We start from the raw sequence: 26,736 nt of genomic DNA on the forward strand, positions 1-26,736 counted from the left end.
GAGGAGGGACCGGAGGATCGCGGGGTCCGACGGGTCCCCATCCCCATCCCCATCCCCATCCCCATCCCCATCCCCATCCCATCCCCGTCCCGATTCCGGGGATGCGGCCACGGCTGCTGTGGCTGCTCTGCACCGCCGCCGCCGCCGGCTGCTGCTGCTGGGTCCCCGCCGCGGGCAAGACGCTCCGGGGCGGCTTCGGCAGCGCCGCCGCCCGCCTGGATCCGTGGCGGCCCGTGGCGCGCTTCCAGTTCCACGGTGGGTGCCCCGAGGGCGGGGAGCGGGAGAGCGGCTGCGCCGTCCGGGAACGCGGCTGCAGGGGGTGTGAGGAGCGGGGGGAGCGGTGGCATCCCGGGAGGAGCCGCGGGGCGGGGAACGGGGCAGCCCCGCAGCTCCCCATCCTTCCTTCTCTCCTTCCCACACTCCCTCCGCCGGGACGCTCAGCAGGTCCGATCCCCTGTTCCGGGCAGCTCGGCCAGCAGTGGGACCCGTCCGGAGCTTGATGGGGCTTGTCTTGGAAGCAAGAGTTGGGAGCAGCCCCGCGCTGTTCGTGAGGGATGGAGGAGGGTCGGGCATCCCATCGTGTCCTGCAGCCTGGGGTGGGCACTCCCGTCCCAGTGTCCGGGAGAGCAGAGGCGTTTCAGCTGTGACACGCATCCCTCCTTTCCTGCCGGGACCCCGCCAAGAGGCAGCGATGCCCACTCTGCAGATGGCTGTGCCCCGTCACCGGGTGCTCCTGGTGTCACCACGCGTCAGGATGTGAAGTCCCATCTGGTTATTCCCAATGGCTTTTCATTCCTGTGTTACTAGGGGAAAAGACACTGCACTGTCACTGTAGAGACCCGGGTTCGATTCCCGGTCAGGGCCCCTCCCCGGGCAGATGGAGCTCGTTAGCCCGTAAGGCAATCCATCTACGTCCTGAGGACCTCGCTGCCACTGTCCAAGCGTGCTTGGCCCCGGCAGACGAACCTCAGGATTAAAGGGTGGGCTCAGTTCCGCGCACACTGTGTCTCACCTAAAAAAAAAAATCCAATGCGCAGGCTGGAAGGTGGAAAGACCTTCCCCGGTTCTTCGTTCGCGAAGAGACTGGCCATTATTATTATTATTACTGACCCCTTCTTAGTAAGAATTCCCGACTGTTGGCTAAGAGGCCAAGCAGCAAGCTGGGATCCTGTTGGAAAGGCCACTCCAGAAGGTTGGAAACCACTCATCTTGCTACAGAAGTTTTACTCTGCAGAAGGAAGTGTACAAAAAGGCATGACGAGTACCATGTACGGTCAGCAGGCTTTTCCTGGATGCCCGGCATTTCAGTAGCTTAGACTGTTTTCTTTCCCATTGAGCCTCATGGCAGAAAGATTTTTGCGGAAAGCTTGAAAATCAAATGGGATGAAGGAAAACGTGACGTAGGCCAAACGGAGTTGGAGTGTGACCTCCCAGCACTGAATGAGAGGTGATAGATGGGGTGGAGATAGATCTAAAGGGAAAAAAAAGTGCACTGCTTAAATCTGAGGAAAGACTGCTAAGATTAATGATGAGTTATGTAATTGTTCATATATAATTCTGTACATCGATACTGCATATTTGCTTAGAAATACTCATCTTTTTGCATGAACACCAACAACTACTTTGGGTCTTAATGAAGCTTTTTTTAAGTAGTTCAAAACCTTAGGCAAACTGGAGTTCATACAACATTTTACAGATATCAGGAGATCACCTTATATGAGGTTTTCTTGCAAGATCAGTGTCTTGCATCTGGCTGTGAACAGCTTATTTGAAACTAGTACTAATCTGTTGACTCGCATCTAGCTAATGCCAAGGTTAGGGGAAAAGAAGGTTACTCTCACAGGTAAACATTCAAAGCTTGCTTAAACTTGAATGGAGTTTGTGCTCTTGCAGTACCAACTGATTTTTCTTCTAGATTAAATTCTACCTTATAATTTAAGATATTCTTATGTTAAAGAAGTCTATGGCAATATATGAAAGAATTTATCAAAATAAGTTTGAGGATTGTAGAATTACTCAGACAAGATAAATTGTGTCAAATTAGCTAGTTCTAAAATGACTGAAATATTTCTGTGTGTCAGGGCACAGCCTATAGTGACAGGACAAGGGGTAGTGGTTTCAAACTGAAAGAGCGTAGGTTTAGATTTGATATTAGGGAAAAAATCTTTACTGTGAGGGTGGTGAGGCACTGGAACAGGTTGTCCAGAGAAATTGTGGATGTCCCATCTCTGGAAGTGTTTTAAGGCCAGGCTGGATGAGGCTTTGAGCAATGTGGTCTAGTGGACAGTATCCCTTTCCATGGCAGGGAAAATGGAAACTAAATCTTCTTTGAAGTCCCTTCCAACCTAGGCCATTCTGTGATTCTGTATGTAGATTGACACATTAGAGAACGCTTTTAGAGTTTGATTTTCTTTGTATCAATTTGACATCTGTCATCTCTGCAATTAAGTATTTTAGCTCTAATCCATCCATAGCATGTAAGTACATTTACATAAGGTCTTCTGGTATTTCTCTTAAGCTCTCTTAAGAGCTACACCACGATGATTGTAATCATGCCGCTAAGGTCATAAAATACTAGACTTTGAACCAGTGTTTGAGACTATTGAGGCACTGCCTTTAACTTGAGAAAATAAAATTTGGGGTGGGAGGAAGGAAAGAAGAAAAAAGGTATCTGGAAGTCTGTTTTAAAAAAAAAAAAGAGGGGGAAGGGGAGGTAAAGGAAGGCTTTTGTAGTAGAGAAGGCTAATGACATTTCAGTTAGTTCAAGGTTTGTTTAAGTGCCATCATAGGGAATCGTGCATGCAGTGTTCATTTAATGAGATGTATAGAAATTGTTCCTGAAAGTCCACAAATACTTTTATTAGGAAGTAGTGGTAAAAATTTAAGAAATGATGTGAAGCTGTAGTGTGGCTACTTATAAAAAATCTATGCCATCCAGGTAGAGTAATTGTAACTGACATCCAGGTAGAGTAATTGATTTTATTTTTTCAATATCAAGGTGACCATGCTGTTCTGTGTGTCAGAATCAAGAATGTGGCAGTAGCTGTGACAAAAGCAGCTAGGCTCCACCTCTTTCAAGCACAGGAATGGCAGAAGCTGCAGAACAATATCCAAGATCACAGCTGTACTGGGACGTTCTCTAAAGCTCAGCTGACAAGTGAGTTGCCACTTTGTTCCCCCTATAAATTAAGCTACTGATGTATTTAGAACCCTGTTAAGTTATCTATGTGTTTAGAATATCTATTTCAGTGAATTTTTGCATCAACCAGGACTTTGACCTTCTGCAATTAGAAAATACTACAAGGAAATAAAGTTGCTTTGTTTGCATCACTTCAGAAGACTTTGTTTTCAAGCTATGATTTAGTATACTGCTCAAAAATTAAATCCTTGACAAATAATGAATATAATGTGAACAGCTGAACTTTATGACCAGTTCTAGCCTCATGCTCTCACTTGGTCACAACTCAGAAAGAGTACACATTTGGCTGAAGTTTTCATTTAGTCATTCAGTAGAGAGATTTTTCTTAAACTATGCTTGGAGTAAAAGTCTGTCCTTTTGTTTTTTTAATCTCTAATTTTCTCTGAAAAAAGATTGTCATGAGTATATGAAAGATTTTACAGAGAAAACCGTTTTCCAATGAAACTGAAGAACTTGAGAACCTAAATGTTTGGGACAGTCAAATACACGGTTTGAATTATAACTTTTATTGCAGTAGACTGAAAAAAAAATAGTAGTAGTAGTAGAGGCAAACTGCTAGAATCTGCTACAGTTACCTCTAAACTTCTGAAGTGAATGCTTGTAAGGTGGGAGTATGTATCCCAAGTACCAAGTAAAAGGGTAATTTTGTACCTGCAAACTTTCTCTTAAAATACTTCATAATAAGTTTTTCTTTTCTGCAAAAATTAATCTGCATTGTGTTGCCTTCCTTTATAACTTGCCTCTATTATAACTCAATGTTCTTTCCCCCCTTAATGTTGTAATTTAATATTCATCACTGAATCTCACATTCAAATGTTTTCAATATTTCAGCTGAGACTTATACCGGTATACAATATGTAGGTTGTCTTTTTGTCTCTTGTTTACAAAGGAACATTTCTCATTTGTCAGGAGGCTTCTGTTCTCCAGTTCCATGGAAATGGTTTTCAAAGCTGAGAAAACAAAAAAAATTTCATATTTTCATGATAGCACAAACCTGTCACACTTTGATGTACGAAACATGTTAGAAAATTTTTAATACAGTATCACAGATGAGCTAATCAGGATAAAGCTTAACGAGTACCCACCTAAGTATGAAAGAACAGTAGAATACCGAAGCATTGAATTATGTTACTAGAAGACAAACAGCATGAAATAATAATTTTTGTACTATTTGTTAATCGTAATAGTACCAAACTTAATTAAAGCATAAATTTTCCTCTAAGAAATTAAATTAATATTAGAAACTTCATTCAAATATGTCTTAAGTGACTACAGCTTCTCTTTTAAATACTTTTCCTCTGTGCAGCCAGAATCCCTAGAGTAACAGATTGATCTCCTGTAACATTGTCATAATGACATCTTATACAGATGTCACTTCTAAGGGTGTAGTTTCCTTACACTTGACAAGAGCTGCACAGAAATGCTGCTAAAATAACTAGCAGTTGGTCCATCATTCCTGACTGTCCCAGCAGTGTACTTGCTGTTTTCTGCTGTATTTAGGAGTTGTATGACCACAGGGTGAGTTGGATACTTCAATTCCTCTGAGTTAGCTTGCAGATTTGATGGAAAACTGATTAAACACGCTCTGTGTGATCCTTAGTCTCAAGTAACACGGTATCAGAACTCAGATGAGAGTTGAAATGGAAAGTAAAACCACTCCTGTCAGCCGCTGATTTGCCTTTCATTTGGATTAAGCACCGTATGAAATCCTGGTTTGTGTGTTGTCCAGTCTTATACTTCATGATAATTGCTGCAAAGAAACCTATAGAATGATTCTTCCTGGATTCTAATGTTGATCAGTTCATACCTTCAGAGAACAGAAAATAACTTCTTATAGTTGAAACAAGTTTATTTGAATTACATAAATGTTTTTCACAGGTAGGCTTCCAATTAGAAATTAGTTCTAAATTCTGTCTACAAAATATTTCAGGGGAAATGAGTTTGTTAGAGGGTTGTTTTGTATGTATGTTTCATTTTTTTTTTCACTTTTTCATTTAGAAAAGCCTTTCATAAAAAAACTTTTCATTTTGTAGGGGTTTTGGTGAAATTTTTCTCTTTCTTTGTCCCTAGCCATTGTTGTCTTAAACTATTAAAGTGAATTAATCTACAGTCCAGCCATGATATTTTTATTTCTCCTACAGAGATGGCTTTCATTTATGGTTGAGCTGATTACCACTGCAGTTCAGTAATCGGTGTAGTGTAACAATACCTACAATTCTTGCAGTTTCACCCAAACATAAAGACCCACAGGTTTCATCTGCCTCAAGAATCTGTTTTGGAGAGATTGTGTTTCCTTAACTGTTGCTTTTAGGAAAAAAAGGCAAGACCAGTGAACAGATTAAATATCAGTCTCTTACACAGTTGTTTTTAAACGTAATCTGATTGAAATCCACAGTTTTATTTGGCAATCATTTCAGTCCTTAACTGTCAGTTGAAATTTACTATACTGCAGTTTGGGGAAGGTGCTGTGAAATATGCTACCTTGCACCTTTAAAACATACATGCTGTTGTTTACAGAGCTCACATGCAGCTGTTCCTGTCTGGTGCTCTAAATCCCTTTGAAAACAGAGTAGAGTAAATTTCACAAAGGTATGTTTCATGCTACAGAAGTACCTATTGGGCAGTACAGAATAGCTAATCCTGTCAATACTGCTCTGGAGGATGGAAGTGTGCTAAGTGTAGGAGACACAGTTTGCAGTTACTGACTTCTGGCAGAAGGGAGCCCTCCCAGCAAAGCTAAAAGCTGAGAGGTGGAATGCGATGCGTACCCTCACCAACCCTTGCCTGCACCTGTTTGAAACAAAAGAGGAAGCTGGAGATCCGGTCTCTGCTGTTATGGCTAGCTTTCAAAACTGTTTTCTATTGTATGTAGTTTGTAACTTGTACATGATGTTGTGGTTTGAAGTTTTATCTCTATTCAAAGATGAGTTTTATAAAAGCAAACTAATCGAATATGTACTTTTGTTTCCTTGTTTTCTTCCGAAGTGACTGTGAACCACACAGAGCAAAATCTGACAGTGTCCCAGATTCCTTATCCGGAAACATGGTATGTGTTTTATGTAGACAAGTTTACCTGCGAGGAGAATTATTCTGAATCCGAGGATATTCAGTTTGAAATGGTCTTACTAAACCCAGATGCAGAAGGGAATCCATTAGATCACTTTAGCGCAGGGGAATCGGGTAAGATTTTTTTTCTTAAAATTAGATTTGTAAGTTAAGGATCTGATCACTCAAATCAGTACTTATTATGCTTGGAAGAGTATGGGGAATGGATAGAAAAGTCTTTTATATTCCGTATTCTGCATTCTCATGGAGAGTAACCTTCATTTACTGTCAGTACAGAAAAATCCTTTCCTTTCTTTAGACTGACTTTCCAAAACTCGCCTAAATGGAAGGATGTATGCACAAGGAAAGTTAGTGTTAACATCTTTGCTGCTCGGTATTTTTACCATCTTGAAATTCTAATATCCCACTTCAATGTGAATTTAATCCCTGATTTTAATGAATTAGTGTAATAACTGTGTGAAACTTGATTCTGTGCAACACAAGTACATGCACGATAAAACGTTTTGCTAGTAGAATTCCAGTTCAATGTTTAGATTTTCCTGTCTTAGTCGCAGGCTGTAGATTAGCTTTGTCAGTCCTGATTTTGTTTCACTTAAGAAATGCAATTTTATATCTTTACATGTCCAAAGAAAAATTACTTGAAGTGACTTGAGACAGCAGATAAAGAAATGCTGTCACAAAATTGTATGCTTTGGACAATCCAGCCTGATGCCTTGTTGCAGTGTGTAGCGTCACTGCTCTGGGAGGCCTCATCTAGGAGGCCCTATAGGCTTAGTCTGCCTTCTTATAGAGGTAGAACCTACATACCCAGAATGAGCCTAATTGCTGTGTTCAGAATCAAATGCCCTGCTGTCATTCATGGTCTCAAGAGGATATAGAGGGAACAAAGGCACCTTTTTGAAAGGAAGAAAATATTCACTGGAACATTTAGCAGAATCTGTAAGAAAGTAACACGTTAATCATCTGTTTTTCAAGGCTTATAACTGGATTTAACCTCTCTCTTTAACTTCTTATTCTATAAACTTAGCTGGCAGTTTTTATTTGATGAATTTGGTATTCAGAAGTGAATTCTAAGTTAATTTACTTATTCTCAAAAAGCATAAGCATAGCATTCTTTTGATAATAAGATAGTAATTTAACAGTAATAGCATTCTTTTGATAATAAGATAGTAATTTATTAGCAATAGCATTCTTTTTGAGTAATAGCATTCTTTTGCTAAATCAAGGGGCAAAGCAGCTACAAGACAACATATGGCCCTTTAAAGTGGTGTACAGACCTTCTAGAGAGGCAGCTGAGCTCTCTAGTAATTTTGTAGGAAGAATGAGCACTTGGAAGCAGAACTCTCTGAACAGCTTACACTCTGAGGTGTGTAAGTGTGCTGGATGCATGTATTTAGATCTAACAAGTAGGAAGCAAGGTGAGCTGTATATGCCATGTCTTCCACATTTGCAGAAGGACACCTCTGTTTATTCAGAATTAAAACCTGCGTCGTTGCCATGAATCCTGAAGTTACATGCACGTCTGCTTTCAAAGAACTGAGGAGAACTTAATCTCTCTCTCATTTTTAATTTAATTTTTTTATGCATCTTTGGAAAGTAATCTTTGTCATTCTTCCATAGAAACTTAGAACATGAGCGTATCAGAGAGAAGATCAAGCTTCATTTCTTGCTTCTTTCATGCAAGCAACTGAAAACTACGTAGTTACATACGGTTTTAGTTAGGTCATCCTTCACTTCAGTTACTTTAATCTATGGCCTGGCAAAGGAGATCTAAAAATTAAATAGACTGTAAGGAAAGCATAGGAAAGAACTTGAGACTGTCACCTTGTGGTTAAGATATTTGCCTTGAGAGATGAGGAGGCCTGACTTCTGATCCCTGGCAAGTAATCTTTTATCATTTTATACGGTAGGGGTTTTGTTACCCAAGATATGGTATTGGTGTAATCTAGGATTTCTAAAGGCAGCTGAACAGGTAGACAGCATTTTGAAGACCTTTGAAGTTAGGGAATTTTAAATTAAGGTATGTATGTTTTATTTTCTCTGTCAATTCTAGGTTCATTGAAAGTCAAGAAACTTAGAGAAGACAGATTGAAAATTACGTTTCTGTATTTTTTATAGTTGGTTTTCAGTGCAGTTTTCTCCTAACTCCTTTTGGTCGCAAGCCAATAGTCCACACTCTGTTTATGGTTAAAAGGGGCTTTCTATCATAAATGTTTAGTGTTTATTAAAAGCTAGTTGATTTTCCTAAAGAGTTTTCCATGTGTACTCACTCATCATGGTAAGAAACAACTTTTCCTTCTGAATCCTTGCCAACTTCAGTGGGTGTCTTCTGAGGCAGAGAGATAGAGTGACAGAAAGAAAAAGTGATTTTATCTAAACCACATATTTTTGTCCTTCATAAATCATGCTTTTGTATTGGTATACAAGAAAAACAGTGGCCCTGAATTTTTTAAGAATTTTTATGAAGTTAAGCTCTTTTCTCCCGTTTCACTGTATGTGTGTCCAAAATCTTTAATTTTAGCCGTAGAAATTATAATGCAAGCAACTATTTAGAACTCATCCAGTTCTAATGTTTTTCAACTTAGATATTGAAACGTATACTTGCTCTTCCCAATCTCTATGTGAAACTGGCTGGAAGTTTTTAGCAGACTTATTTTGCTGCTGGATGAAAAACAGTTTTTAGAATCTGTGGACACCACTAGTTTTCAAGGAAGGTTGGAGAAGGAAAACATAAGTTTTCTGTGAGGAATGTTTATTTACCTGGTTTTGCCTGTAGCTCACTGGCTTTGATCCTTTGGGAGCTCATGATGGGTTGCAAAGCTTATGGACAATAAAAAAAGATTTCCAGGTCTTAAGGGAAGCATTTTACCAGACTACTGCTAAACTGAAAATTAGAGGACTTCGATTTTGTAAATAATCTAAAAAACTTCGGAAATTTTTTTTTAGACTACTGCAAAAAAAATTCACACTAAGGACTAATTGTTGTTTTCTATTATTTGTGCTATTTTTCTTTACCTAAAACTTTTGGGGCTTGGTCAGCTGTACTTCTTGAACCACTTTATGCAGAGAAAGAGTGTCACCTAGTGGTTAAAAAGATTAAATGGAAGTCTGTTCTGGGTTTTCTTCATCTCAGATTGTGCCTTTACAAACTGAAACAAACAAAAGAGCTAAAATTGAGTCCTTTAGTAAGTGTGTTTCTGACTGATCAAATGGGCTACAATTATCTTTTGTGTATCAAGAAAGTGTATTCCACTTTATCCTATTTCCGTAATTGCTGCAAACCTTTCCTATGCTCAGAAAAGGTATTGTTGAATAAAAAATACTTTGTCAGATCAAACAATAATCAGCTCTCTGAAAAAAAGACACTGACTTTCTTGGATAAAATTGACTAGGATTTAGACATTTTGTCTGTGCTGCCGCTTTTGGATGATAGTTGCTAAGTATTTTCCAAGGATAATATATATTAAAAAAAAAATCTATTTTGATTTAGTTGTTTTCTGCTAGTATAAATGTTTCTTTAGAAAAACTAAGCTGTATTTCTTCTTTTTCACAGGATTACATGAATTCTTTTTCCTGCTTGTCCTAGCATACTTCGTAACTGCTTGCATATATGCACAGTCCCTATGGCAGACAATTAAGAAGCGTGGACCTATGCATGCTGTGTTAAAGGTGTTGACAATTTCATTACTGTTGCAGGCTGGTTCTGCTTTTGCCAACTACCTGCATTTTTCAAGGTATCTTTGCTCATTTTTTCTTCCAGTCTTTAGACTTGAAGAACAGTGTGTTGTAAAAATCAGTTCATGGTCTTGCCTGTGACGACTTTGACAAAACATAGGACTGACCTTTGAACTGCATCATTGCCTAAATGTACTTTTAATGAGAGAACATGCATTTAAGACACATCTACTTAAAAATACAACCTTTTTATTCTTTTATCAGTTATTCTAAAGATGGGATAGGAGCTCCTTTTATGGGAAGTCTGGCAGAATGTGAGTATGCTTCTGTTTCTTACATATTCCTACACATGAATCTGTATAATACATTAGCAAATGCTGTTATTGGACTGTATTATTATCTTGGACCATATTGCTGGATTTTTAATACAAAATACTAAAAATTGGTTTGCTGTTCCAAAAGAAAAAAAAGTGGTTTTCAGGTGTTTACAATAACTGTATTTGAAATTGTACAATTGGGATATTGTTTAGGATTTTTCAAAGGATCTTCTTATCTCACGATTCCTTCATACAAGTACTGAAACACATGCCTATCATATGAGTAAAATGTTTCAGTACATTGAAGGGTTTTATGTGTTTGCATGATTTAGAGAGGCAAACTGTTCAGGAAACTTAGTAAAATTTTATCAAGTGTGTCATTTCACTAACAAATTAACAATTATTGTAATGAAAAAGTGCTTTGCAGCATGAATTATATGATTAGCATGATGCAAAAAACACTTGTGTTTTGGTGCTAAAAAAGCATTTTTCTTCACTGTATAGATAGTCTGAATTCTCACCGGAACTAAATTCTTATAATATCCCTTTCCAAAATGCACAAACTTATTCCTGTTGGGTTCTTCAGTATGAAACATTGTTCTTGGGTAGTTTGGCGTTTTTTCCTGTAGCTCACACTTGAAGCATTGGGGGTTCTTTCTAAACAAATACATTGTCTTTTGATTGACTTGAAGCACCCAAAGAAAGTAGTACTTTGGTTGTGAGATGGTGTTGGTGAGTAACAGCCTATATAGAAAAATATTTCCCTTTGTAGAGTTCACTTAGAAGCCTGCAGTTGGAATTAACAGCCTCTTGATGGCACTTGGTACCACAGTAATTGCCTCTTTCTTGTTTTAACCATTTGCATTAGCGGCTTCTTGCAGCCTCTCCAGCAACTGTATTAATAAACTTTGCCTCTCATGAAATGAAATTAAAATGGAGAATATAGAAGTAGGGATAATTCCTCCCCAGTGTTAACTATCCAGCCAGAACTTCAGAGAGAATAGCTGAATGTTAGATTTTCTGTATATGTGTTGTAGTCAAGAGCCCACCTTTATTTGGATAAAGCAAAGATTATAATGAACAAAACAATATTTGAATATTCAATATGAATATTCAAAATCAATAACTGAATTTCTAACATTCGGTTAAGAAAGTTTTCCTTTCCTTCTCTCTTTGAGGTTTGTGATTTCCAAAACAGTAAAAGAGCAGAAGTAATAGAAAGGGGGAAAGCTTCAGTGGCAGTTATAATTCAGAAGAGTAGCTGATGGCAAGTAGTATAGTTTGAAGGTGCTACCGTGTTTCCTGTATCACAACAGAAATCAGAGTTAAAAATAAATGTTAAAATTTCTATTAACTGCAGTGGAGCCAGAATGGCTTTTCCAAAGCATGTTCAAATACTATTCTTTTCCTAATATGATTTAGTCTTTACCGTGTATGATCCTCAGTCTAATTTACTGCCTAAGCAAATCACATAAATGACACAAGTAATGCTGGCATTCAGAAGCATTGCAAATAGTGGTCTTTTAACGTTTGGTAAGAATGAAATGTGAAAAGTCAAAGACTATTATTATGCCTGTTGAATAGCCGAAAAAGATTAATTGTGATAAAACCAGACAGTTATGGAACCAGCTCAGTAAAATGTGACTTTACACTGACAGTGGATGTCATGGGATTGTTGTAATTTTTTAAATTTTTCTCATCTGTATTACTTTCTAACAAGGTGTATGAGATGTCCAAGATTAATACTGAATTTTTGTCTTACACAATTTTGTCTGTGAATCCACTTGAATTGTTGCCACACTGAAACAGAGCAAAATCTATATCCAAGATGTGATTGAAAGATGATGTCTGGCTATAACTTGAAGGGCAGGTTGTCTTAAGGAATGACAGAAAATAAAATGCATCCAGATTTGTTCGGTCATTTCTTGAGTTTGGATTTGTGACACTGGTTTGGCATACCTTGGGTTCATGTAACAATTCTTTTTCTAGTGAGTATTGTGTCCCCACAGGTAGCATTGGAAAATAATTCCATGATGATTTTGCCTAAATCATTGCTGGTTCATTTTATTAAAGAATGATCAAGTTTGTATTTACTAAAACCTCTTGATACATCTTAAACAAAAGGTATCAGAATACATTAAGAAGCATTTAAGCATATAAACTGTGAGAATACCAAACATATCCAGGAATTACATGTTGAAGCCTGTTCTATATCCGTATCTTGCTAGTATTGCTGAATGTCAGGGAAATATTGCAGCTGATCTTCGTTTGACACACTTCCCTTGTATCCATATTAATCTCTGTACAGTGGTAGCATTTTCTGTGCCAGTATTTTTAGTAAATGTGGAAGTACATTTATCTTTTTTAATACAGTCCAGTTGTATAAAAATAGAACTGTGCTTTTTTGTGACAGAAATACTACTCTTGTACCTGCAAGTCTAAGTGAAAATTACAAATATGGAACAAATTTAATTGAACTAAAATATTAATTAAGCAAAAAAAGAAAGCATCATTGTGTGTGGAGCCCAATCTCTAGTTTCTGAACCAAATTTACAATTTATGTAGTGTAAGAATCAATATTTTTTGTATGTCTGTTCTGTGCCAGTAAAATGGGTCAGATCCCAACACCAGCTTTTAAATGGTTTGGTAAGTTGCAGTCAAAAAACTAAAGCTAACAATCACCCAAAAAGAAATCTTCAGGGTTTTCTACTGCCAGTAGTACTACAGTGAGGCTAACAACTAAAGACCTTAATATATTCTAGCTTGAAGTTTTCTTTATTCAGATACAGTTTCATACAGCTTCAAACACAGGTTTGAGATGCTGATTAAGACTGTAACTTTATGGAGTATGTGTTAATTGTTCCCAAACAGACATAAAAACGGACATAGCAAAATGAAGCAAAGGTGCTTTGCATTTAATAAAATTAAATACAGACAAGTTGTTGCTCTAAGTGAAGTTTGTGTTAGGGTTGTTCATTATATTTTCCCCTTTAAGTATTTCAGAGTGGAATTTGTCCTAAATATTTGTGCTTTCTTTTGCAAGCTACTACATCCTTAAGACAAAGTGCAATTAAAGTACAATGCAACTATCTGATTTTTGAACAGAAGTTCTTCAGAGCGAGGAAAGGAGTTAATTTCATCATGTTTCATATTTGCAGTATGGTTAACATACATATGATTTTAGTTCTTTAGCATTTATAAGTCTGTTTATGTAGATGGACTCCTGAGCCCAGACTACTTTGACAGAGGACTGGGATTTGGAAGGTTGTGGCACTGTGCCCATGTTCTTGCAGAACTGAGGCATAACTGGAGGAGAGCTGATAATGATCCGTTTGGTCACTGGAAACTCCACAAAAATCCATATTTTGTGGCAAAGCAGCCTCAGTTAGTCAAACTATCATCAAAATTATGACAAGGTGATACAGAGGCGTAAGCATCTGTCCTTCGTTTGTGAATATACAGAAAGTTTCTCTTTGCTTTAGGAAAAAGAACTTAATTTTTATTGTGACTCTATTCGTTTTTCTTTTGTTTTCAATAGTGTGTGACATAGTCTCACAGATACAAATGCTGTATTTATTATTGAGTCTATGTATGGGTTGGACAATAGGCAGAATGAAGAAATCTCATGGCAGACCTCTTCAGTGGGATTCCAGTCCAACATCTACTGGCATTGCTGTAGTAGTTGTTGTTACACAGGTTTGTATTTTGTATTCATTCTTATACTGAAATATACAACTGCTATTAAGTATGACAGAACTGTGAACCAAATAATTTCAATATTTTAATTTTATGAGGGAGGGAGTATCAAGACTGGAAAAAAGCCCACAGCATAATGTGCACCCAGTATGTCTAATAGGTAACACCACTTTCTCTTTACTTTAACAATTTAAGGTGTAGCTCTACAGTATGTTTTTGTTCAACATTAAAACCACTTAAGAAGTTCCCACAGGTTTCCAAACTGCTGTTTGTGCCAATTGTTTGTAGAATTATACTGTGAACCAGATCAGTGGAATGATCTAGACTAGGGAAAAAGAAAAAAGATATTTCAGCACAATCATTTTACTGATATGATGTGTAATGTGGTCCTATAAATAGTTGTAATCAGTAGAGCTGATGCGTGAACTGTGAAGTGTTGTAAACTGCATTATGGGGGTGACAACCAGCACCATGAACAGAAGGACAAGGAAAACTGACGTGAGAAAGCCTTTCTGTTACCAAAAAATGGAAATCCCCAGTGCCCTCCTTTGGAATCACTCAAATTGAATGTCTAATGGTCCTTTCAATCAATAGAAGGGAAATCTTGAAAGGTTCATGTGCAGGATAGGTCTTGCAAATATACAAATGGTCTGACACATAATTTCATTCAAATATTTCCCATTAGTATAAATTAGAAAGTCAAGTAAACCAGTAACTTAAAAGTAAATTATAATGGAGATCATTCAACTCTGGTGGTGCCTTTTGTAAACAAATTTTTTTAAATCACATCATAAAGACAAGAGAATTTGAAAGCCATTGAGAAAGAGAAGAGCAGGGAGAAACTGGAAACAGTAATGAGGAAGAGATTATACTGAAGATTTTGTGCCATTTGGGTAGTATCTGTAATTAGTGTGGCTTCCAAACTAAATCAGTGGACTGCTAAAACATTAAGAGCAGCTGGGAGCTGACATTTCTTGCTAATTAAGAATATAAACCAAAGGCTATTAAGGTCAATGGGACTGTTGAAATTTAAAGATAAGTTCATTCCACCTTACTTTGACACCCATCTAGCGCCAGAAATTTTACATACTGGTAGTAAAGGAGACTTCTAAAGTATTTAATTTTATTAATGCCTCTGCACTTGTGCTTGCATATGGGTGTGTTAGCACTCTGTCACTTAAGGCTGGAAAGTTTTTTGTTGTTGTTTCCTTTTACTATACATAGAAAGGACATTCAGTATAATCAGCTTAATCTTTTTTTGTTTGTTACTTATGGTAAAAGTTGGGGCAGGTATCATACATATATGCTGTTTCCCTCAAGACTGCCCCATTACACGTTTTTGTTGGCTCTTGGAGCAGCACTGGAGCATTGGCACCAAGTTGGCTATCTTACTTCTCACTATAAGGCATAGCTCTACCACATCTCCTCCTGGCAACATTGGGAATGTCAGGTCTGACAGGAGTTTTGTAGGAACAGAGTATGGATATCAGAATATGTCACTGCATGGGTGGTTTTGCACTCCCATCTCAGTGTCCATCCACTCTCTCCAGCAAAAGTTCCCTGACACCAAGAGTATCCCCATCGCTTCTGGATAGGATATTTTCCATCTCATGGTTCAGTACAGATAAAATATACCTTCTGCCAGATTCGGTCTCCTTAATACAAAGTGCAGCTGTTGAGCTCAGGGGAGCAGCATTTAGACTATCATCTCTATCAAAGGTGGCGATCTTAAGACTTCACTCTCTGGATTAGTAAGTTGTTCACTGGTTTGTCTAGACTGACATAGGAGTTTGGCCTGCTGTAATCAATCAGTGGGCACTAAAAACCTAGAATAACCTCCTTCCTGTTCTGATCTTTCCCAGAAATTCTTATGGGAGAGCCAGCTTCCTCCTATGCCAGAGGTTGGAGAGGCTTGTGTGGATAATCAGAGATGTTCTGAGGACTTGTGAAGGCTACTGGAAACCATGTGCATTACCTTAATGCAGCAGATAGAGATTGCGCCGTGTTAGTTTTATTGATATTCTACTGTACCTGTCCTCATCTCATCTTCGGGGAAGTCAAGCAAGTGGACAGCCTGGGAAAATATGTTACTCTTCAATTTAACTGCAGTTTTGACTGGCAAACTCTCTGATCCCATTTGCCTGCTGCTAGTTCAAATTACTCAGCAAATTTTCAGGATTTTTTTCTCTTCTTTGTACTGATGCTATGGGTTTTTTGGGTTTTTTTTGTTCTTTCAGAAGCACTAGTAATTTCCCAGGCTGTGTTTACAGGCTACCATCAGTGTGGGGTGGACACAGCCTCCTAGTCAGCGAATCTGTTGTGGTCTTTGTGGCTGCAAGGAAGTAGGATCTGGAAGGAGGGACAAGTCTGCCATTCAGCATCTCCCTTTGCCTTAACTTGTTCTTTATTTCAGCCACAGAAGAAAAGATTCCCAGGCTACTGTGCATTCATTAAAGATTTCACTCTCTGCTGCTGGGCCACAAACCTTGTTCAGAGCTTCACTGGTGGCAGGCCCTTTCTGTCACATAGACCTGAGTAGTTTCAGCATTCAGGGCTGATCAGTGAGAAGGCAATGATTCTAGAAAGATAGCTGACTGCTCTGAACCTGACCAGAATGACATAGAACCTTACTGCATTAGATGTCACGCTTCACAGGGGTTCTTAGGTACACCCTAAAGAATGAGCTCTAGCTGTGACCTTAGCTCTAAACTATTTTTTATTGTACTGGCATTGCATGTCGTCAGATACCTGAGTACTAGGTATGGTTAGAAACAGCTAGTTAATCCACTTTGCATTACTGCTACTTTTAATCTCTCTTTTGCTGCCCCCTTACCTCTGAGAGATGATCTGTCCCATGAGAACTTGCCTTTGCTGGAGATTGATATGTTATCTTGGCTTGTCATAAAGTCAGTGTTTGCGTAGCGAAAGGAACGAGGTGTTCTACCATAATTGTTTCCTCATGACAAAAAGGAAGAGTATCTAGTTCTTCATCATATAGATGTGGAGGTTCAGCTTGTATATCTGGAAAATCAGGACAATGTCCGTGGCCATCATTCTTCTAGTGTTTGAAGAGGAAGGCCAGTACTAGACAGTGGTTGTTGTCCACTGTGAACCAAGGTAGGTCAGGAGTATGTGCAGGTGAAGTCAGGCATTTTGAATAGTGTATTATATAAAAAAGGAGATGGCCATTCTCTTTTACCTTATGAAGAAGCAGTTGTGACTTTAATGTCGGACGTAGCTGGTGTGAGTCAGCTCTTTAGCTACCTGTCTCATCTAGTTCTTTTGTCTACAGCCTAAGCACAGTTCTTCTTCTGGATAACAATTAGAATTGTCCCCCCTGATTTCCTCTCAGAGCTCAAACATAGTTCTGCTCACTGCCAACAAAAAGTATGTCTCTGATATCTACTTCAGCAGGTTGGTGTCTGGGTGTTTTCAGCTTGTTCCTGATATTGCAGCTGAGTTGATGCTTGCCTTGCTGTGGTCAAGGTAAGGGACTTCAGAGCTTATTGACCTTAATTTCTCAACTAAATTTCAATTATTTTTTTTTTTATCTCCCCAACTAAAGAGATTTTTACTTCAGGATCACACTAGTGTATGAAAGCCCTTCCTTTGTTGAGAGCAGACTGCCTACCATTTTTACCTAGAAACACTCCATAGGACAGATTTCTCTTTTACAGGATCCTGGCAAGTGAGAATAGCCCTGGCTCACAGTAAGAGCAATGACAGATTTACCTTGTCCAAGTTTACACTGTCTTGCACTGACAGTTCCATCTCTGCCTCTAATGCCTCTGCCTTCTGTCTATTTTGGAATAATCTAATGAAGCTGGAGGAAGCTGGACTTCTGTGATCTTACACTGCTGTCACCATACACCGCCTTTGATCAACTGATGTTGTGTTGTTTACACTCTTTAAAGGGCTAGTCCGGAGCATACCCTGCTGTCAGACACTATTTTCCTATGAGGATTTGGGCTTTGTTCTCATAATTCCTTTACTCCAGCTCTTTGTCATCTTCTCATGAAAGCGGCTTCCTTCATTGCTGTTACTATTGGTGTAGATTAAGAAAAATTTAGACCTTTATGAGCTCTGGTTTTTAAGTTTAGGTAGATGCCGGGGATAGCTTAAAGTTTCTTCTTGGAGCAGTATCACAGTTCCGTCTCCATCAGCCTGTATGGTTTCCCCCCAGATGCTTCCTTGAGTCAGGAAGATTCTATACATAGGTTGAGGGATTTTTTATTTTCTTAAACAGAATGTGTACAGTCCAGGGAAGTTAAATACTTGGCAGTTCTCAAGTGTAAATATCAAAAGGGAAAATGCTTAGAAGACTGCAGTGATTCTGTAACTGGTAGAACCCTTGTTTGTTGTCTGAGCATGTCCTAACCAGACTGAAATAACTTCTGTGATAGGAATTCATCAATTTCATGCCAAAACTAGTGCTATAGACACAATGTTACCAAACACTGTGCTGTATCTCAGGGATTGGGGAGCAGTGTAGTCTTACTTCAGTCTTAGTCGGTGACAGAATTCTCAGTCAGGTAACTTGATCACTTGACAATGTTTGCTTGAAGCTACTCTGTTTCGAGTGTTATGGTGGGAAGATTTGAAGCCTTGGTCAGATTGTTTACTAGTAATCAGCTGTGTTGAAGATGTGCACACTTTAGATCTGTCCCTCTTCCATCCTGCCATTTTCCATCCAGGTAGTTGAGGAGTGAGTGAAATGACCTCAGCTGTGCTTGCTGTGTCATGGCCTTGGTAAGGGAGGGGGGAAGCATGAGAGTACCTCTGAGGATATTCTAAGAGATAATTATTCTAATACTTGACTGATGAGGCTCAAGGACATCCACTTTTGAAAGCATAGGTAGATTACACGCTTTTTTAAAATTTAATATCAGTAACCTTTTTGTCTTTATGTAGTTAATGTAGTGAGAAAGCCTTTGAATGTCTTGAGAAAGGAATCTGACTAATTTATATTTCTAAATTGAACCCTACAATGTCTGCTTCTAAAGGCCTTGAGAGCTACTTCACTCATAAATCAAATTTGCCTACCTTTCTTCAGAAAGCCTGCTTTATTAGGCACCTGAAGCCTCAGTGCAAGTTAGATGCGTGCAGTAGGTGGACTGGATTCCAGTGTATATTCGAGTTTTAAAATGCCATTCAGCTGCTACATGATGCTGTGAGAGTCTAAACTTTATGTGTATTCTAATTTATAATGTTAGCATTCCTAAAGTCTTAAAAAGGTGTTCTTCAGCAAGACACCTTTTTTTATGCAAGTAGGCGCCTGCCTTCTTCCCAACGAAGATTCAGAAACTAGGCACTTGTTAGTCTGTTTTTCCTTGGAGAATATCAATATTCTTTCTCAGAGTGCGCCTGCAGAATCGGATTCTGCAGTAAATGGATACAACACTGGGGGTTAAGGAGGATTACTATCTTTTGTGTAGTTATCTCTTGGCTAGAGCGTTGTCCAGATGGTGGAACAGCATTTGGAACCTGTGACACTCCCTTTCCTAGACCCTAGCAGGCTTCTGAGCCAGTTGCTTGCAGAGCCAGGCTCGCTCACAGTTTCTGACCTAGCTGATGTCGAATTCTTTTCTCCACAATGGCACAGCTTCAATAGAAGGGGTGGAGAGTGGCCCACCCAAGAACAGCCTATAGCCTGGCAGTTGCGGCACTCTCCAAGGAGGTGGGAGATATGAATTGGATATCCTTTAGGCAAAGAAGGGAATTGTGGGAGATCCAAGTTCAACCTGGGTGAATGCATGAGCCTTTAGGCTATTGTATAAAAGGGGCAGCAGCACCACCCTCTTACTTCCCCATCTTTGAAAAGAAAAGTGAATCCTGTTAGGATTTTGAAAGAAAAGGCGTAGTCGCCTGCCTTTGAAACAAGCTTTACAGGTTGTGGATCACAAGTGGAAGGAGACACCTCCCTGTAGCTCTGTAAAATCATTTCAGTGGTCTTCCTGCAGAGTAGGCCGAGTGTTTAACGAGGTGATTATTCCAGATCTTCTTCTTCCAAGGTACCACATTGCTTCTGTCCAAATTACAGGAAACTTTTAACTTGTCAAACTTTCTAAAAGTTATGGAATTCAAGAAGTTAGACTCTGTTCCTGCCAGTTACAGTTGGAGAAATAGGTTATGCCAAAAAGCAGCTCAGACTGGGGAGTTTTTTGGTGTGTAGCATGGCAGTCTCTAACAAGCAGAGTGGAGCATGACCAGATAACTCAATCTGTGATGGGAAGATTATTTAAAATTTAGTGTAACCTTGTTTACTCTAAGGGTACTTTGCTGTCATTCTTTTCCAGAGCTTTTTGTTAATTTGGGAGCAGTTTGAAGATACAAATCACCACAGCTACCACTCGCACCATGGTTTAGCAAGCGGACTGCTTATTGGCCTCAGAGTTTGTCTGGCTTTGTCACTGGCTGCTGGTCTTTACCAGATTATCACAGTGGAGAGAAGCACACTGAAAAGGGAGTTCTACATCACCTTTGCCAAAGTACGGGTTATGTCAGGGAAACTGATCCCTTCTTCTGTAAATATAATTGTGGCATGCAGTTGATTGATTGAAGCACTAAACTCTTTTCCTCCATAAGACAAAGTGTCTGATTTGATTACATTGCACCCTGTCATCATACTCTGAGTAGTCATTTTAACTTGACAAGGAGTATAGAGCTTTTTGAAACAGAAATCCCACCTTTCATTGTGTGGTTTTCATTCTGTTGATTGAAAATTAAACAATGGGTTCATAAAATAGAAATGTAAATGTAGTTCCTGTAACTGTCATCTCTTTCTTCTGAACTGGCATGTAGTCATTTTACAACTTATACTCATCTTCTTTTTCAGGCCTGCATTCTCTGGTTTTTGTGCCACCCATGTCTTGCAACCATTGCTGTAATATTCAGAGAATATCAAAGAGAAAAGGTATGTACAGGCAAGATAAAAGAGATGGAATTTGAATACTAGTTGTTCTTCATGTTTAGTGTTTGTTAGCAAACTCATGCTCTTAGGCTGTTAATCTTATGACCCCAAAGCAACTTGAAAAGTCTTAGTCACACAGCTCTCATTGATGCTAATATGAGTCATATTTTACAAAGGCATACAGGCTTCGAATCATCTAAGGGTAATCATTTCTAGTTTAAGGGAGGGAGAGGGGGAGATTGTTAAGTCAAAGGAAAATGTGGAGGGGGTGTTTTGTTTTATTGTTTGCTTGTTTGCTTTTAATTAAAAACACCTTGAGGATTCTTTTTACAAAGGTAGTAGAAAGATAAATCAGATTTTTTTTTTGTTTTGTTTTTGCTTTTTAGTCTTCCTCCTGTAAAAGCTTTATGTGGCTAAATAGGTCAGGGAACCTGTAGCTGAACTGCATTCTTTAGATGAAGTAGTCTGTCCAAATATGTTGTTTGGTTTATAAGCTCTAAAACAAAGGTAGACTCACTGGGTTTCTGGGTTGCTTAAACATATTGGGAACTAGAGAACTACATGTATGGAATTTGCCATGTTCAGATGAAGTGCACTACTATTCTCAGGTGATTGACTACCTCATTCCAGGGTAGAGTTTGCTTCTTTTCTTTATGCTTATAACCATCTGTGTGTTTGTATGCAAATATATTCAGAAATTGAGCTTTTATTTGTGTAGGGGATATGTAAGGGAAAGAAAAAGGTTCCACTAAAAATATATAGTAAATTAAATACTACGTTTGATTTACAAAAAAAAAAAAAAAAAAAAAAAAAAAAAAAAAAAAAAAAAAAAAAAAAAAAAAAAAAAAAAAAAAAAAAAAAAAAAAACTGCAGAAAAAAATTACTCCTATAGAGTTACTAATGAAGAGATTTTTTTGTTGTTGCTTGATGAAAACGTCCCAAGGGGAGGAGGACAATCGCTAGAGGAATGATCAGTAAAGGAATGTTTTTGCAGTATTTTTAGCTTATTGAAGGGAGAGTATGATTGCTCTGCTCTTGCATTTGAGCAAGTTTAACAATTGTGTGCAGCTGCAGTTCATACACTGTGATAATTTAGCTGTGTTTCCTTCTTTAAATGCACTTCAATACAATAAAGAAATGCACAATCAATAAATATCCTAATTACTTAATAAAAACATATATTTTATAAGACTCTCTGTACATAAACTGAAGACTTTTTTTTTTCCCCTCAGAAATGTTAATGCATTTAATAAATACTGCTGTGCACTGCTTTTACTGATGAAGAGACTTGAACTGAATAGAGGTCTGGCTTAGTGAGGCTGATAAATCACTATCCTCACAGCTCCATGATTGTACTAGTACAAAGTGGTTTCAGGCTTTCTTGGGTTTTTTTTTCCCCACTCTGTTTGTTGTAAGAATAGAATATCTAAACATCACCTCTGCTTGTGAAACTGCATGGGTGGTGAATTGCAAGTCTGAAATTCCCCAGAACAGAGACTGCCAGAAGGGTTATGTGACTTGCCCAGGGCTATCTACTGATTTAAAAACACCCAGGTGTGAGAGTCTGAATCCTGGACTTGAGGTGCATGTTCAAATCTTTTGTAACTGCAACAGTACTAAAAGGTTTAAAGTTAAACACTCACGCAGTATGATGATAGAAATTTACTGTGCATTGTTTAGTGAGAGGGGTTTTTTCACCTTTTCTTTTTCTCTCTTTTTTTGTCTTTAGATTATTACCATAGGTGTTATCCTCTGTCAGTGCATCTCCATGGTTATCCTCTACAGACTTTTTCTATCTCATAGTCTATATTGGGAGGTATCTTCACTGTCATCAGTGACATTGCCACTAACAGTATCCTCCGGACATAAAAATCGACATCGCTTCTGAGATGTTTAGGAAGAATGCGTTATGTAATAAATGTGCAATAATGACTTAAATATACAGGTATTTTTGTCACGTGTGTGTGATACATAGGTTTCACTGGAAAACTGAGTGATAATATCAGAGCACTTCACAGACCTTTGGTCTGACAAGGTTCCTAGATTAATCTATTAAAAGTGTTGGGGAGTATAAAAATCTGTGATTTTAATAGTTTTATAAATATTGTTTATGTGTAACGTCTGGTGCTGAACTGTATCACAGGAGAGTACAATGAATCTTTTCCATTCACAGACACCAAAAATGCCCTTACTTTGTATCAATAGTAGATTTGAAGGTCTTACAAAATGCAGTTCTTAAAACATCTACATGCTCAAACAAGTTTGAAATAGGCCAGTTGTGAAATTGGTGTGATGTATAACGATGAGTACAAGGGGTTTTTTATTTTCGTGCTTTAGAGATAATGTATTTTACGTGTCAGTATAAAAGATGGGGAAACAAAAGAGGGAGAATCTCTAGAAAACACATGTAAAATGTTCACAAATGACTGCAAGAAACTTTCCTTTATTATTGGTGTAGAAGAAAAGCCTTTTTTTGCAACTAATGTTCATACTGGTTAAAATTCTAATGGGAATATAAACAGGGTTTATATCTGCCTCTTTTTTTAATGTAACTAAAAATTTCATCCAGTAATGAAGGTTTAAACAGTTTTTGAGGCTTAGAAGACATAGCAACATAAAGGTAATTAAAACAGCAGGCTTGCATCTTTTAAAGAAAAAAAAAGGCAAAGAAAATGGAATGGGTGATGTGGTACTAGAATTTTAATCCTGATATAATTCATTTCTGTTACATTGAGGATTCAATCATAATTAAGCCATATACACAGATTAAATTAACAGAAGCATTTCAAATAAATGTTGGTTTCAGTCATCAACTACCCATGAATTCCTGCCCAAGGATACTTAATCAGGATTAAATTTTCTATGAATAATTGAAAAACAAAATACTCACTGGATTTGTTATAATCCATGTTGGCACTGGGTTCTAAGTAGTTGCCATCTTCCATCCATTGTAATAAAGCCATACTACTTTGTGATGCCCTAGCATTCAGAAAGCCAGTGTAAATATATACTTTATTGAAGTGCCTATTTATTGAGTATGATTAAATCATGCTGACATTTTTTCCTTCATAATAAGAACATACCTATTGCCATTGTGAGTGATTTTTTTTTATTTAGTTAATATTTGTCAAATTTTAGACTCCATACCTGTGTGTTCCTTCACAAAATGGATTTTATTTTCTAGTAAATGAGTATTTGCTTCTTCTTAACAGTGTGTATTTAATTATGTCTCTGTGAAAATGTGAAGACACAGGTTCTAGCTTTAAAACAGCCCTAACTTTTCCATTCATTTGCCTTAGTTGTGAGCACAGTTGAAACATAAGTCTGTTGCATTTTAGTTTAGAGGCAAAACTAGACATTTGCCTTTGACTAAGGCAAAATGGCAACATGACAAAGTTGCTCATTAAATCATCTCCTTTCTTATTGTTTGTAATTCAGATCAAGAATGGCAGGTTGAGGCTGGAAAAGATGAGATATTATGATTTCACACAATCTTCAGAATGATTAAAAGATTAATTATTACATTCCTCTGATAACCACACAAAAATATTATTGGTTAAAACTTCATTCTTTATTTCCCTGCTTATCTCTGTACTTTTCATCTTCTCAAGAAAAAAGCATCCTGTTTTTGATAAGTCTCCAGTAATGCAAGTAGAAGGGTTCTATCTGTCTTCATGTATAAGACTTGAAATTCACATATAAAATAGAATTTTCTGATAGACACCAGTACTACTTTACAGTTTATGATCCCTCATGATAAAAGTTTTAATCTATGCAGAAATACCTCTATGTGACTTTCAGAAGAGGCACTCCATTTGTTTTATTCTCCAGAAGTACTTTTTTACTTCCTGTAGTTCTTCTGACTTCAGTTAGTCAGTATTACGAAACCATTTACCTTAATTTCTCCTTATAAATATACCCTACAACAATTCATAATTAATTAGTGTAAGTAAGAAACATAAGGTGTTGTCTCTTAAATCTTGCTCAGATTGCCCCGTAAGTCAACAGGTAACATTGGTTTCTTAGTTTGGCATTGAATCCAGTTATTTGAAAATAAATTTTAATTTTCCTATTAATGTAAGTAGCAATTAAGGATCACATTCTCAGGTAAGTGGTACAAAGGACATGTATTTCTGCCCAGGTCTATTAGCAATCTTTAAAAACCAACACTCACCAACCTTTTGTTGTTAAATAACTATTGAGTACTGTAGCAGTGCGTCATCGTGACTGCAGTGATATTCGAGTCATCAGTTAATTCAGTGGGGGGAGTCTTCAAGTATGATTAGTTGATAAAGCTTCATACTTTAAAGCTACTTACCTGCTACTCTAGGTGGTAGCTTACTGCCTCTGGATCATCCCAGAAGAGTGGTTCAAGTATGTGAAAGCCTCTCTCTTCTTTCTAACTTGCATCTCCTGTGAGACCAGCTGATAAGACCATGTTTTTTTCATGCTTATCCACGTTGTTACCCATCCTATCAATTTGGTTTCTTAACCTCACCTTGAAAAAATAGCTTCCAGCCATCTTTCAGTTGTCTTCAATCGCTGCATCCTGACTTGAAAGCTTTTCTTCTAAAATGTGCTTTCTGTCACAAAAAAAAAATTTAGTTTTCTGTCACAAACTAGGGCTTTTCAATACATCAGCTCTGCGTTAGGTGACAGCAGTAGACAGAAGCACTCCTCTGGTACATCTGTAGCCGCACTGTATACGTGGTGCACGTTTGGGCCCACTGAAAGCTGCTGCACACCTGGGGAATTCTCAGGGAGAGCTACACCAGCTCCAAGCTCCCTGCCGCCTCACCACTACAAAAGGCTGGAGCAGGGTCCCTCTGAAGGCAACTCTTCTGTTGCTGGCCATGGCAAACAGCGCTGTCGAGTTGAGGTCAAAGGACGACATCTGGGGAGTTTCTGTGCATTGTGCTGTTCTGTTGTAAATACGGTTGGGGTTACAGTGCCTGCTGATTCTATTGGCCACACATTTTGGTGCTCAGAAGAGATGAATGTGGATTGACACGACTGCAAACTGAAGTTGGTTGTGCTCTGAAGAAATCCACTTCGGTGTGCAAGAGGGCACCTCCTGGCCAGCCATCACTTTTTCTGCTGGCTCGGATGCCAGTTTGTGTCAGTTATGATTTATTGGTTGGAAGGGAGGATCGCAGTTCAGGAGACATGAGGGTGAGATCACCAACTTGGTCTACAAGACCCCCCACAAGGTGAAGGGAGAGATCATCCTGCATTACTCTCGCACAGTGATGTGGAGGCTGGAGCAGTTCTGGGGCTCATCGCAAGTCACCTAAGCTATTTGCTCCTGTTCTGCATAGGCAGTGTTTATTGTATATTTATGTAAAGTGCTTCAGGTAGGAAAATGAATATTTACAATTAAATATATGTAAATGGAAGTGGAAAGGCTTGATTGGAAAAATATCAAGTTTCTAATACATATTACAATACTAAGACCTCCCACACATGACAAACATTTATAGCCAGAATATTTCTTGTAATGAGTATTTCTCACTGGTTTCTATGCCAATGGAAAGCCATGGAAGTATCAAAATCTTTTTGTTTGCATCTCAGTCCTCTACAGAACTGGAAGAATATTTTATTTGATTTGGCTCTAGTTTATTCTGTGCAGTGTTTGCCCCTAATTGATAGAATAAGTGTTTATTGGACTGGTCAAGATGGATGTTACGCTGTACCTTTTAACTTTTTGTGTGACTATGCAATTTACAAAGAGCAGGTGATCCTTGTGAATGTCAGCATTAAAAGAGAAAGTATTAAAGTGTTCTTCAAAGGGTCCTTCTTTTCTAACTGCAGTTAGATCCAGCTAGGCTGTGATTTTTCAGTGAATCCAATTCCAGTTTTTCTTAAACTATTAT

The 26,736-nt window shown here is 38.2% G+C and overlaps 1 protein-coding gene across 1 annotated transcript; it reads left to right on the plus strand.

The window, feature by feature from the left end:
• Positions 1-101: 101 nt before the first annotated feature.
• GPR180 (G protein-coupled receptor 180) lies at positions 102-26,644 on the plus strand. Its single transcript, XM_027884271.1, has 9 exons — positions 102-255; positions 2,999-3,157; positions 6,185-6,379; positions 9,819-9,999; positions 10,205-10,254; positions 13,796-13,953; positions 20,250-20,441; positions 20,789-20,866; positions 22,593-26,644. The coding sequence occupies exons 1-9, from the start codon at positions 102-104 to the stop codon at positions 22,749-22,751; spliced, it is 1,326 nt and encodes a 441-aa protein (XP_027740072.1). The 3' UTR covers positions 22,752-26,644.
• The last annotated feature ends 92 nt before the right edge of the window (positions 26,645-26,736 follow it).

This window comes from Empidonax traillii, unplaced genomic scaffold (assembly GCF_003031625.1).
Source record: "Empidonax traillii isolate 1590-97213 ecotype Southwest subspecies unplaced genomic scaffold, ASM303162v1 scaffold141:size962631, whole genome shotgun sequence".
Lineage (NCBI taxonomy): Eukaryota > Metazoa > Chordata > Aves > Passeriformes > Tyrannidae > Empidonax > Empidonax traillii.